Below are 14,984 nucleotides of genomic sequence, written 5' to 3' on the forward strand. Positions count from 1 at the left end.
AGTCAAATGGTCGAAAACATTTGGTCGACAGACAATTTGGTGGACACCATTTGGTCAAATGCCAAATGGTCGAATTTTTTTTTTTTTTTTTTTACCCATTTTTTGGGTTTTTTTTGAGGGGTCCCCCCCCCCAACTCCCTTTTTTTCTTTTTTATTTTTTTTCCCCACACGAAAACCCACAAAACACATATATATATATATATAAAAAAAAAAATTCGACCATTTGGCATTCGACCAAATGGTGTCGACCAAATTGCAAATTGCAGTCGACCAGTTTGTTGTCGACCAGTTGACTGGACACCACTTCAACCCCTGTCTCATCACTGTCTCCCAAAAGGTCTGCTTTCTTTGCCAATGATTGCACAACAGCGGACGTGCTACCCGGTTTGATGGTTAAAGCCAGCACCGGCTGGGTCTGTCGTGTTGATAACAGGTCTCCCCAACCCCTTGATTTCTCACAAGTTGCTGCCCAGTAGCCACTGTCTTTTCTGTGCTGGCTGTATTACGGTTTATGAGTGAACTAGAGTCTTCGTTATAGTGATTACTTGTCTGTTCACCACTAACTTCCTCAGTGTTTTCCCGTTCCTGCTGGTCACACGAAGGACTGGCAGACGGTGGACGTGTCAAAGAACATGGAAGAAGAGGAGGTGTGGGCAATGTAGCTTGCTTAGCTGCTATGTCCTCCACTTTTCTTGATTTGTTCACTGGAGGAGGATCTTCAATGGCCTCTAGGATTTCTGCATCAGATAACTCTAAGGAAGAGTCTAATTATCTTTTATACTGTTTTTTGAAGAAATCTTTTAAGGCGTTTGACAGTAGTGGTTTTGGCAAGAGTTTTTGCCTGCTTTCGTTTTTTTTTTTTAGTCATGAGGGTTTTTTTTTTTAGGTTTAATGTCTGAAATGGGTTTAACCCATAGTCTCTGCTTTCCCCCTTTGAGTAATAATTGTGGTTCCTCTTTCCCCTTTCTCTTTGGAACAATTCTGTTTTTGGGATTGCAGACCGGTTTTGGCTTTTGAGTTATGGCTGGGTCTGGGAAGCTTTTATTACATGCATCAGCTGGGTTATTGTCCAGGTCTGAGTCCGTCTCGTCGACGACACATAGAGCGGTGAGCTCAGAGTTTTAGAGGACTTGAGGTTTCGCTTTCATTTGTTTACAATATTCCCAACTGGGGGGCTAACCGGTTCTACATGCACCATCACCACCATTTTGACAATTTGTGATTCTGCTCCGGGGATCACTCCGCTTAACGCACCCACGAAGGGCATTTTCGTAGGTGTGGCTATAGGGTGTGGAAATCCCGGCTCTGGTAGCCTGTTGTCCAATGGCATGAACCCTGTGATTCCCGTCGGGTCCATCTCCAAGCCCGCTTGACTCGCCTGAGTTGCATGGCTCACCGAGCCCCACCACACTGTCGACAACCGAGGGGCCCTGTCACCGTCCATCCTCCGATAGACTCTGCCACAGCTCCACTTGCTAACTCGACACCCCGGTGTCCGAAGTCCGGGCCGAGAGGAGCAAAAGGCGCTGGACAAGCTGGCGGGACGCAATGTTTCTCGCTAATGAGGTTTGGGCAATTTTCATCCAGAATCATCAAAGTAGCCGGAGTGCAGGAGTCACGGCAGTCATAGGCGGCTGACACCCTCTCAACCGGGAAGTACGAGGGAGGCCACACCGGTGACTGTTGGACAGTATCATTCACAGATGCCTGAAGTGGTGGATCAGTTTGTGGTAGGAAATGAGGTTGCAATCCATTACCCACAGTCAGTTCAGAGACCTTGCGGGTCTTACCTGCGGGCGCTGGGGATTTTCTTTCCGATAGATGATGGTAGCTTTGCAGGCGGCGCCCCTGGCCATCTTCTCCCAGCTTAAGCTTACTTGAAGAGTCCATATCCGAGCCGGGAGTGGCAGATTCATTTCCTGCCAGTGACTGCCAAGGACTGCAGACACCTCGGCAGACAGCTCTGTGGACCGCTCTGCGATGTAGGTAGTGCTTATGGGTCCTTCCACTAAGCGAAGAGAGCAAAGACAGACTCTCTGAGAACACGCGTAGAACTGCCAAGGACTGCAGACACCTCGGCAGACAGCTCCGCAGACCACTCTGCGGTGTAGGTAGTGCTTATGGGTCCTCCCACTAAGCGAAGAGAGCAAAGACAGACTCGCTGAGAACACATGTAGAACTGCCAAGGACTGCAGACACCTCGGCGGACACCTCGGCGGGCAGCTCCGCGGACAGCTCCGTGGACCGCTCCGCAGTGTAGGTAGTGCTTATGGGTCCTCTCACTAAGCAAAGAGAGCAAAGACAGACTCTCTGAGAACACGTGTAGAACTGCCAAGGACTGCAGACACCTCGGCAGACAGCTCCACGGACCGCTCCACTTTGTAGGTAGTGCTTATGGGTCCTCCCACTAAGCGAAGAGAGCAAAGACAGACTCTCTGAGAACACGTGTAGAACTGCCAAGGACTGCATACACCTCAGCAGACAGCTATATAAAAATCAATAAATACAAAATACAAAAGCTAGATTAGCCATTTCTTAATGTGGCGTGACATTTTGTACTGGGCATCTATGATAAAGCAATCATGATAAGTGTAATTACTTGGCCAGACTGGCATTTGGGTGCAGCCAGTCCTTACTGTGGCATTTCTGGGCAGCTATGATAAAGTAAGCATAATAAGCGTTATTACATGGTCAGATTGGCATTTTCGTGCTGCCAGTCTAGGTATGTCTTACTGTGGCATGACATTTTTTACTGTGCATCATCAAGGCTACAGCAAACATGATAAGTGTTATTATGTGTCTGCCCTACATTGTGCAGCCAGTTTTGACATGCTTTCTTATGCAGTATTTCATTTTTAATAGTAAAGTGGCACAATAGCTCAGAGGGTTGAGCACATACTGCTGTGATCTGTGTGTGATCTGCAGTTTGCAGTTTCAAATCCTGTCAAGGCTAACTCAGCATTTCATTCTTCTGAGGTTGATAAATGAGTACCAACTTCAGTTGGGATGATAATTGCATAGTATGGAAGTAACTGGCCATACAATGCTGAAGTGGCATATCTATGGAAGTGCCTTGGCCTATTTTTTTATGTTTTTAGTTTATTAAAAACTTTGACACGTTTTAATCATATACTTCACAACTCTTAGTTCATTACAAATGGCAATAAATTACTTCAGGTACAACCGTCTAAAACAAACATAACAGACATGAATTCGTTGAACACAATATGATATGTCATATTCCATATACCTATTAGGGCCTTCCTTGCTAACCCCCAAGATTGCATTTTTCACCTATCTGACAAATGACTCCCTTCCCTACTTCTTTATGGTGGACTAATCGAGAAAGACATTTTCGCCCAAATGTTTGTGTATCACTTTTAAAATATTCACTAAAGCAATGGTCATTGAGATAGAGTATCCATAGAAGTGCTTTGTCCACTTGACCTCACTGTTTAAATCCTCTAATGTCTGTATGAACCTTCACAACCACATTTTCCTTGCCCCTGGTGTTACGCTACAGCCAATCAGCCAATGTTTGTGTTTCTGCTTCTTTCTGCTTTTTACAGAGCTGACACTTGCTTTCTTGCCAAGGGATCCCTCTTAAAGGACCCCATCTGTGTAGGGAGCCTAGTAAGTTAAGATGAAAGCGCATATACATGTAACAATATATCGGCCCTGGGAATCTCATAACAGAGGTCTCTGTAAAGTTCTGGGTTCTGGCAAAATGACTCTGACATCAAGGTGTGGATGAGTAACTTCTTTAATCAGTTTCCAAGTATAACATCCAGTTTCTAGAATCATTATTCATCAGATGGTAAAGTCCAGATCTCATAGACCAATCACCTGCATCCTCTCTTTCGGGCTACATCTCTCAACTCCTTCAAGAGAAAACCAGTCACACATAAACATTCTAACCAGTAACATTCCATTGTCAATCATAACACTCACTCCAGATTCCATTAGGATGTAGGAGAATACCAAATCCCTTCAGTCTCCTTATATGTCCTCCAGTGTGTGGTTAGCTCCCTTTGTAGTTTATACACTGACATTCTCTGTATATCTTTCCCCACTTTACAATTTTCTTTTTGTTGTGCATCTTCATTGGGCTTTCCATCAATGTAAGCATGTCTGAGTCCATTTCAGCAAAAATCGTGTCACAGCACTCCCCAGAACTGCTTAATGCTTTGTCATAATTATTGCTTAAAGATATATTCAAATCTTCAAATAGGAACCAATACTGCCTTGGCCTATGTTGTACTATTGGGTCTAACCCTATTTTATCATAACCCCATCCATGGCATACAAAGGCAGCACCCTTGTTAAAATGTGGTTTGTTTCTAAAATATTTGTGTCTGCTTCGGTACGTATTTGGTTTTTTAAAATGTTTACATTTATGCTCTTTGTATACTCTCGTAAGCCACTTTCGGTAATGTCACCAGGGTTAAAGAAGAACTGATGCCACCCGGGTGAAAGGTCAAATGGCATAACTTCCAGTGATGTGTGAGAAACCTAAAGGTGAATTATTCACTAGTCCCTGAGGATCTGTCATCCAGGTGGCCAGGACACAGCCATCGTTTTTGGATCCAGTTCATGGGGGTGGACCAGTGCGGGAGGATCACATAGGTGAGGGGTCTTCAGGGAGTGGAAGTGGGACAATGGCTGGCGAGACAGCGAGACGCAGTATCCCCTTCCCTGTAACACCTTTACCCCATCCTACCGAGTATGATACTTAGGCACTAATCCTCCCACCCCCTTTTCCAATACGAACACTTTCTCACAGACAGCCCGCTATAATACAATATGGACTAACACCGAAACCGCATACCTGACATGTCCTTATACAATGGTCAGGCAGGGTCAGGCAATTACTGATCATTGCACAGACCTGACTTCCATTACACTTTCCCACATGCATGGATAAAAGGCAGAGCACGAGAACACACTCTGAGCAAGGCAAAACACATGAAGAAGCAGCAGTTCCAAGATGGCAGGTTAATACAAGGTGAAAGCCGGTAAAGCTGAAGGGGATCGCAAGAGGGAAGTGCCCTCGACCTCTTCAACAAGGAATCGTTACTGTCAGGTACCTTCGAGAGTGGAAAACGTAAGACCAGGAAACAAGGCTGAAGAAGCCTGCATTGTGTGTCGGAGGTACCCAGGGCTCTCCCGCGCTGATAGTCAAGACGGGGAGAATTGCTTGCCGCTGTGGTACTATCCTTGGCTCCTACAACAAAGCAGCGCCAGCAGAGTCAGCACAGCCGGTGATTTGGGAGACTGATACCATACCGGTCTGTGTTCAAGCCAAGGTTGTAAGCGGCAACATTGTACTGTGAACGATGAAGAGAACAGTGTATGCAATAATCAACGTATGTAAAATTGAAGAACAAATGAGTGATTGAACTTTGAAGCCAAGATACAATAGCTTAGACAGAGTGGTCCGGCAATGTATGTGTGCTCATTCGAAAGTCTCTGTAAGGTATCCAACTGAAAGATGGCAATAGCGAAAGAATGACACAGAATAGCGAATCAAAGTGGTCCTGCAACGGGTAAAGTAAAATCCTGTACACAATCGAAAGTCTTCGTTGTTAATAACGTAAATTAAGTTGATGACAATGAAGTTGGTTCGAGCCCGGCACAGGGAGATAATCTGAGAGCTTTTTGGTTAAAGCAAGTTTGTGTTAAACGATTAACTTGAAATTAGTCCAAGCTGAAGAATGGAGACTAATTGAACAGGGAGACTAATTGAATAGTATGTTAAAGAGGATCTGAGCCCAGCTGAGGGCGATACGGGGTGAGCAGAAAGTCACCCGAGAAATCAAGAACATTGAATTGAAGTGGATCCAAGCCTGGCAGAGGGGGATCCGGGGTGCACAGGAATACACCCGAAACATTGAATTGAAGTGGATCTGAGCTCAGCAGAGGGGGATCTGGGGTGCTGAGGAATACACCCAAAAGGTAGAACACTGTGTCGAAAGGGGACCTCAGCCCGGCTAAGGGGGTCCGAGGTGACTAGTGAATCGCCTGAAAAATGTAATACTTGAAATCTAAAAGAGGAAAAGAACGTATTGTTTGTTTAGTGCATCAGGCGCTCTGAAAGAAGAGACTTTGAAAGGCGAAGAGTCTTGGGCACAGAAGGCCCTGGTGCTAAAGATTGAACTGTATCCTCGTGCTATAGAAGCCAGAGTCTGTGCTAAGCTCGAATGTCTCATGCTGAAAACATGGGGAAGGGAGGCCAACGGCCTGAACATCCCGACATATCATTTTGTGAACACTTCTTTCTTTTTGGTACTACTGTTACCCTGACTATTTGTATTTAGAAGTAAGGATTGGCAATAGGTTTAATAGTATAGGCCCTTTTATTTTGAGAAGACACCACTAGAACTGCGTTATTATTATTTGATAGTCGTTGCTTGCTCCCATCTGTAGATTTAGGATTAGATAGGTTTGTTTGTTTGTTTGTTTAGAATTTATTGTGCACGCCAGACTCGAGGGTATATGGGTGCAAGAGCATAAGAAAACGTACAGCTTTGTGACAAGGTTACAAAGTACAGACGTGTCAGTAATGAGCAAGATTAAACAATATGGACATGACAATTGTAAGCAGGATTGGAAGTATATACAGTAGGGGTAGATTTGTACATTTATTTGTCATTAGTTTCTACTAACTAGCTGATCAGGTTTTGCCTAAATTTGGTGAAAGATTGTTCCATTCTCATTGAGGTGGGTAACTCGTTCCATAGTTGGGCGGCTTTGACAGGGAAGCTGGAGCTTCCAGTGGTGGAGAGTTTGAATTGGGGTACCTGAAGACAATTAGTGTTTGCTAATCTAGTCAGTCTGAAAGATGCTATTCTAGAGAATCTGTCTGCTAGGTATTTTGGGGCTTTGTTATTTAGACTTTTGTGTGTGAGGGAGGCAGTTTTGAGTCTGATTTCCTCATGTGTGGAGAGCCATTTGTACTTCCTTCTTGTTTCAGAGATGTGTTCTCTCTTGGGGATATTCAGTGCAGCTCAAAGGGCATTATTTTCCTGTATCTGTATTTTATTTATAGTGGATTTGGTCTCTCCAATTTAAAGGCCATTGCAATAGTCTAATTTAGAGATAATCAACGCTCTGGCTAAGGTCATGCAACTATTCAGGGATAAGAATTGCTTACCTGCTCTGATAAGTTTACAAGTATAAGCTGTTGATGAAGCTAGAGAATTTACCTGTTTCGTGAATGATAGTGTAGAGTCTAGGTATCCGCCTAGCGTTTTTACTTCCTTAGCTACTTGAATTACGTTCTCATCGATGATGAAGGCTGTGTAGCTTGCACCTAATTTGTTGAGCAGGGTCGTAGTACCCAAGATGAGGAGCTCTGCCTTGTCATCATTCAGGCAGAGGCCATGGGTAGCCATCCATGCCTGAACGATACTGTAGATTCTGTTCACCATTGCTAGGTCCTTACTGTAGTCCCCTGTAAGTGGCAGGAGGATATGGGTATCATCTGCATAGTTAGTGTAGGTGATACCCAGATGGTCCAAGTCATCAAACAGGGGTTTAGCGAAGATATTATATAGTGTTGGTGATACACAGGAGCCCTGTGGCACTCCACAGGTGATGGGGATAGGGTCAGCAGCCGCAGAGGGAGAGAAGACCCTCATGGTGCGGTCACTAAGAAATGATTGAATCCAGGTGTTTTTTAAACCCTTATTCGAGTTCAATAAACACCCTTGAACCGTGTTCACTTGTGTCTGTCTTACTGTTGATACAATGCCTTCCTTACAGATGTCATCAGGTCTGTGATGTTGATGAATTTAGGTCCCTGAAACTGCTTACTATAGTTTATCCCCATTACTAAAATATTCAGTTGCTATTTGAAGCTAGGGTCACACTCAATAAATACCCAAAAATAAAATGAATACAATAAATGCATGCAGGATATCCACAGGAAAGAACGTTTGGAATAAAGTACTTAGTCTTGTCAAGCTCCACAGGCTTTTACTATTGTAAAGGCATCATGAAGCAAGACACAGATAACAGATTCAAAGTTCCAAAAAAAGTGGCTTGTTAAGTAAAATGTCAGGATGGTGGAACGCCTAACTTGCCCTATGCTAAGGTGGGATTTCCCCACCTAAAGAAATTAAGGATAGCCCAAGTCAGTAAATTCAATTTAAAGGGTGTCTGTGTCCAGAACCTATACTTGCCCTCACAACTAAAGCTAAACAATGTTTAAGGATGTCAGCATCAAAAGAAATAGTGTTCCAAATAAAGTTATGAGCTTCTTCCAGCTCTGGGCTTACTTTCCAGCTCCCCTTACCCAAGTTCAAGACAGTTCCACAAATTCTTGGGGCTCCTTTCCCCAAGATAACAACACAGTCCAAATGTGATCCCAGGAATCTCCTTCCCCAAGACACCAGCTTGCTCAGCTTGCCAACTTGTACTTAAGGTTAGTCTCTCTATATTCAAAACCAATTCCTGGTCAACTTTATACTCCTTCTAGTTACTGATAGTCCATACAGATTGCTTTTTTCTGCTTCACTTCAGCAATCTCTTTCAGGCACTTGTAATTACTTTCTGTATATTTATTTGGCTTTCACAGATAGGGTATACCAAGTCTAGGCGCAGTTGTCAGACCACACGGTCCACCCATTACAGGTCACGCAACCGGTCACCAGTGGCTCGCTTGCACACACATGTTCTTGTGTAGCTGCACCTGTGTTCTGCTTCACACTCACTTCGCCCTCTCTGTGCCAGCCTTTTGGCTTTGCCACAACGTCTTTCACTCTTTGCCAGTCTCTGGACTTTGCCACCATGGGTTTTGTTAGACAGTTCTCTTTCTGGTGCTCTTTTCCCTTGACCACATTTCTCTCACATTCCTCTGCAATGGTCCATACTTGCTTTACATTGCATTGCCTCAGATTTGCTCTTAACTTCCAATAGATGGTATTTGTTCTTCACACAAACTTGTCGTTTGAGCATTGGTTGATTAAATGCTTTCATTCAGTTCGGTATTCAATAGTTTCCAGTTCTTATTTGTTCACACTTTGTAGTATTCATCCAAACCATTTGCTTTGGCTCACCGTATGGTGCACATTATTTCTTGTTCATTCAGCATTTCCTTTTTGCCACGTAGCAGCGCCAGGAGCGCCCCCGCTCGAGTGATCCCTTTTCTTCACTCACCGGTCACGGGTGTATCCTCAGGGCAGCTGTCACCTACTGCTCTGCATAAACGTCCTCGATAGATGGCGAGCCCAGCTCACAGTTCGCTCCTCTATCTCTTGGTGTGGGTTGCCGGCAGCTCCGCTGCCGACCCACGGACGCTGTTAGTGACCTTGGATTTCCTCTCCGGCCCACAGCTCCTTGTGCAGGCACCGACCAGTGAATTTCCCAACACTGTGGCCTTCACAGCACCCTTCCTGGCTCTGGCAGCACAGTTCCTTCCAGTTCTTGCTGGCGTTCTATTTTCCCGACAGGACCACCCTTGGCTGCCTTGTACTCCGCAGGATTTCTCCCTCTGTAGGCCTTCCTGTTGGTCTCCCCCTGTTCTTTCTGGCTCCACCTTTTATACACCTGCAACCGTTTAACAGGTTTAACAGGTTGCAGGTGTGAGTCTTCTGGCCCAAAGGCCTGACCACAACTAGTGAAGCACTCTGGACATGCCTGACCCTTATACCAGGCTGGAGGCCTATTCCTCGTCTCAGTACTAGAATGGTGAAAGGATCTATTAGTGTGCATTACTCCTAGTCGCCTCTTCCTCATCCCAGTACTATACTGGAATGAATGAGAGGAAATGAGGGGAGAGGGTTAACAACAGCTTATAAAGGCAAGGGGAGGGTAATGTTGGTTCTCATTGGGAAAAGGGGATACGATGGGCCATTACGGCTCTGGCGGTAACCATGCTAGTAAAACCGTCTGGTAGCCGCCGGACCCGTAAACAGTTACCATCGCCTGACTTGCCGGTAACAATGGGGTATTACAACCCCGGCGGCCGGAAAGTCAGACGCCAGTTAAATTTTGTTCCCCATTCTGATAAAGCTTCATAGGACTCTATCGGAATGGGGACCACGGAAACACTGAGACCGGTAATAACGGTGCTGGTGCTTCTGTGAAACTCTGTGGGTGGGTGCCGGTCCGTACGGCAAGTCAGAACGGCCAGGCAGGAGGGCCCCCACGCAGCAGAGTTGTACTTTGCCGGTCCGGAAACAACAGTGTTGGTAAGCTTACCAGCACTGTTGTTTCCGGACCAGCAAGGTTATAATGAGGCCCCATGTCTCGCCTGTGGATAACCTCTCCCCAATCCCCAAGTACCCTCCACCCAGGTGATCCTCACTCATATCTCCACCCCTAGGGTCAGGATCCAAAAGCGATGGCCTTTCCCTAGCCATCTGAGAAGAGAATCCAAGGGGAGAATGTGTGAGGATACCCTCAAGTTTCTCACACTATATACATGATATGGCAATTGGTGCCCATGCCTCCAAACAGGACATACTTGGTTGAACTGGTATTTTTGCTTAAACTGTTAAATGGTTTGATGATGCTTAGTAGAATAGAAGAAAACATTGAGTACATCAATCACAAAGGTCCAAAATATCCTTGTTAACTCTGAAGAATCAGAGTCTTTAACTGCCGGCTGCATGTTAGAACTAATAGCAAATGAGTTTTGTTAAGAAATGATAGGTGTGAGACAGATAAGGAGAAGCCAGCAGCAGAATAAGATATGTTGGCATTTTGAGAAGAAATGAACCCCCACCTGGTTGTCATTTGTCCTCCAGTTCACCAGAGAGTCGTTGATGTCCAGCTGACCACTGTACCTCCCAATCTTCTTGTATCCCATGTTGTCCATGCTGTGAGTCACAACATCGTACCCACTGTTGGGGTTGCCATATTCGTCAAAATAGAAGGAGGTGTTCAGAACTGTGAAGTTCACCCGCTTGACTGCCTCCAGCAGCTAAACAGAGAGAGAGAGAAGAACCATTAGAAGCTGGAGTATTTAATTTACAACATGGATCATTAACTTGCCTGTCAGTGCCCAGGGACTAGTTTTGGTCTGAGGAACAAAGGATTGGATCTTGGCCACAGAGTTAAGCATTTCACATCCAGCTCTTAATTCATAAAATCTGCTCAGAAAACTGGTAGTTCAAATGTATTCGAAAAAGACATTTTGTAAATTCCCCTCGCTAAGTTTCTTCCGCTCATCTTCCGCCCAAGTCTTCCAGTGCACACTGTGACATTAATAAGCAGTTCCATAATTATTCAAAGCGACACAACTTTCAATTCCACCTAAACATTTGCTCTCATATTATCATCCACATTTAGGTTGTTTGGAATGAGCCACTGCTCGCCCTTCATTGTTTTTAAAGCATGTTGAGCGGAGGAAGGTGATGAGCTCGCATACAGGTCAGGCTATATCTGCAATTGCTGAACATCTACAAGAGATGGCTATCTTCGACTGACAAGATTGCATACAAAGTGGCATGGTTTGCAAATATGGAAAATTAATCACAAACATTGACTCAAAACCTTTGAGCGAAAAGACACTACTCCTTGGATGTGTGTTGCCTACACCTTCTGTGTATGCTTTGATTCTGGGTGAAACACATAAAAAGTGCCAAAAAAGGTTATGAATAATCATTGATGTTGTTCGTTATATAAAAGATGACAGCACGTTGATAGGCCCGGGTCTCTGTAAAGTTACCCAGCTATATATAGAAGCTGTTCTGATGTTTCCAATGTATATGGTGTGAAGGCTATCAGACTCTATGCTTATTCATCTGGCAGAACATGTAACACATTGTTGATGTTCTGCTGGTCTCCCCCTCTTAAAGCTCAGCTTGGACCTACTCAGTGTTACATGGACCGGTATTATAGAAAGGGCCCACTTGCCCAGAACAGATACTGGAAGCGGCAGGTCAAGGAAGGATTTGCCCTCCCCAAACAAATGAGGAGAGGTAGGCAACTTAGTTACAAAGCAGCACATATACTAAATAAATCAAAAAGCAGAGGGGGCGACTAGGAAAGGGTTGCCTTTGCCCAAAAAAGGGATAATTCTGCTAATGAAATGGCACCTGTTGCAGGGAGATCACTACCAACGAATGAAGGCACTTGTTCGCTCCCTGTTGCTATCTCCTGAAGGCTGGAGTGTTTCTCCTTTATCGTCCCCTCAACACACTCGGGATAATAGAGATGGGACCGAGTAGATTCCTCATACCTGACTGCTGCCTGGGTAGCAGAAAAGAAATGTTGTAGTTGGGTGGGACGGCAAAGGCATCACTAGGGTAACGTACCTTAAGTAATCTATCTCTGATGCTGCTTGTCCTCTTTCGTGGTCCACCTGAGAGGCTATACATTCCAGCTGCAAACTAAGACTGTGGTGCACCAAAGTTCACCTTGACCGCTGCTCACCATTTTATGTGCTATCAAGTGAGTGGCTGGAATGTGCATGTATGAAAATGCTCACACATTGTGGCATGCTTGGCAGACAGCAACGTGCAACAGTGGTAAGTGTTTGCTCTTAATGCAGACCATGGCTAATATAACCAGACTAGTCCATGTCCCAAGGACATCACTTTTCCAGCTCTGGGCTTTGGTGTAGCAAACTAGAGCATTGTAGTCTTTGTTATCTTAAAATGAACACCCCTGTGTGTGTGTCTCTCAATTAAGCATTGCCTTGGTGCTCACTGAAGAAAGAGATCATTATTTTTTATCTAAGCATAGTCCTTTTCAAGAAGAATGATCATTTTGAGTGACAAAGTGGTGTTTATTCACAGTAAAAGAAGCTATTTAATATATATACATATATATATATATATATATATATATATATATATATATATATATATATATATATATATATATTATTGTGCTAACCTTTTGAACTTTTTACAATTGTACATGTTCATTTGTAATTTCACTTCCCGTATACTTTATAGACATTATTAAAATGCCATAATTGTCTTAGTGCACCATAGCTGTCAACTCACACGCTTTTGGCGGGTACCACCAGCCTTGTAAAGAGATGGGTCACCCGCCATGCCTCCTGCACACCCATTAATTTCAATGGGCTCTCACCCACCAAAAACAAAATTGGGTGTTTTCACCCGACTTTGCGACACAAATGGTTGAGAGCTATGTAGTGCACAAAGCACATTTATCAACACCTAGAATATCCATTCAATCATCCTTATTTTTTTTTTAAATACACTAAGCAGATCTGGCTTCTCCTTTCAAACCCCCCTCTTCCATACATTCAACATAAGGAGATTACGCCTTATTGCAGGAAAAAGGAAGGAGGGCAACCTTTGGATCCCAATTGAGTGACACATATCAGAGGCATTTTATCCTCACAGCTAAATCCTACAAATGCGTTAATGTAAGGGTGAGTGTTCTGAAAAACGAAATGAGCACCAAGCTTAGTGTACTTCAGGTAGGTAGTGTCATGTCTCGGTTTTGCCGACATTCATTTCTATACTGTTGGAGGCAGATTAGTGCATTATTTTCTTGTCCCTCCAACATGGCTGAAAAAATGCTATGTGGAAGTCTAGTCTCTGGGAAGCAGGAGGACTGGCGCGTGATCATGGCAACGCCGGCATCATCGTCTGGGGAACGCAGTGTTTATACGCTGGAAAGACCGGAGAGACGGTGCATTGCTACTTCTCCTACAGAACGCTCATCAGTTCAATATCCTCTTTCTGTACTTTTTCTCGCCTTATCCTGCTATCGTTCTCTGAACCTGTCCTCGTTACCATTTCTCATATTCTATAAATAGGAAACTCCTGACTATGGGCCTCATCACGACTTTGGTGGTAACCCTTAAATCCGGTGGTAGCGCTATTACCGCCGGATTTAAGGGTCCGCCAAAGCAGGACTTCGGCGGATTTCTCCCCAGCTCTGAGCTGGGGGGAAATCCGCTGAAAATTCGCGCTATTACCGCCGGCGGGAAATCCGCCGGCGGTATTAGCGCAAAATTTCCCCATTGAGCCCAATGGGGAATGGGGCATTCCCGAATGGGCTCAATGGGGAATGGGGATTGACATTACCGCCGAACTCGTGATCCGGCGCTATTAGGGCTAATACCGCCCGTGCTAATAGCGTTGCCGTTACCGCCCAAGTCGTGATGAGGCCCTATATTTGCATTCAGAATGTCCTCTCACCTGGTCCGCAAGTCTCTACAATCCAGCTAAAAGGTAATCCGCCATCAGATCTGTGGAACCACAGCTAGGCTAATGCGACACAGAGCCTTACTTTGCTCATTTTCTCCACAGCCTGCCATTGCACTCAATGGAGTTGCCGGCGATCCTCCCCAATCCATACAGCAGAGTTCACATCACACAGTTTACCTGCACGCCTGGGACCATATCATCTCCAGATGTAAGAGCAGGGTTTTATCCCCCACGAAGGTTTCCCTGCGATTTCTGCTCTTTCTCACATCTGCTAGAGATTGGCAGAAGAAACCCCTCTGAGATTCTTACATACTTCATAGAATTGCTGTATTTGAACAAGTTAGTCCATTGTGCATGTTTAAGTTAACTATCTGAGACACATTTGCAGTTAGTGTTTAAAGTATACAACATATTTGTCAAATAGAAATATCTGTGGTCATTTATATGTTCACAAAATGATCATTTATTTGATGGAAAACAACCTCAAATCCTCCTACCTGGTATTTCTCCCCATTCCCCTTTCTCACAGGAGCGTTTTTATATATTAGGAAATACTTTATATAGTAAGTGGCGTGTCCAGAGTCTTTTGACTATGGTGGCCCACATGTAAAACTATACGGTTATCCAGACGTGGACCCCTTGCTCACTGTGCTTAGAGAGGCACAGCTTCACCTCACTGAGGAGGCCCAACAAGGCCGAAACACTTGTCTGAAGTTGCTGATGGTACTCTTGTTCATAGGATAATTGCAAATGGATATTTCTCCTCTGTGAAGGGTGCAGTGGGCTAAAACGTGGTTGTAGACCCTCCTGAGTGGAAGAACTTCCATAGAACAGGGTATTTGACCC

General features: G+C 44.6%; 1 protein-coding gene across 1 annotated transcript in view; it reads right to left on the reverse strand.

The window, feature by feature from the left end:
* LOC138472051 (taste receptor type 1 member 3-like) overlaps positions 1-14,984 on the reverse strand; it is a 214,171-nt gene that overhangs the window by 37,599 nt on the left and 161,588 nt on the right. The window contains exon 4 of the mRNA XM_069610008.1: positions 10,730-10,927. Within this exon, the coding sequence (XP_069466109.1) occupies positions 10,730-10,927 (198 nt within the window). The remainder of the gene's footprint in view (positions 1-10,729; positions 10,928-14,984) is intronic.

This window comes from Ambystoma mexicanum, chromosome 8 (assembly GCF_040938575.1).
Source record: "Ambystoma mexicanum isolate Mex_15411 chromosome 8, UKY_AmexF1_1, whole genome shotgun sequence".
NCBI lineage: Eukaryota > Metazoa > Chordata > Amphibia > Caudata > Ambystomatidae > Ambystoma > Ambystoma mexicanum.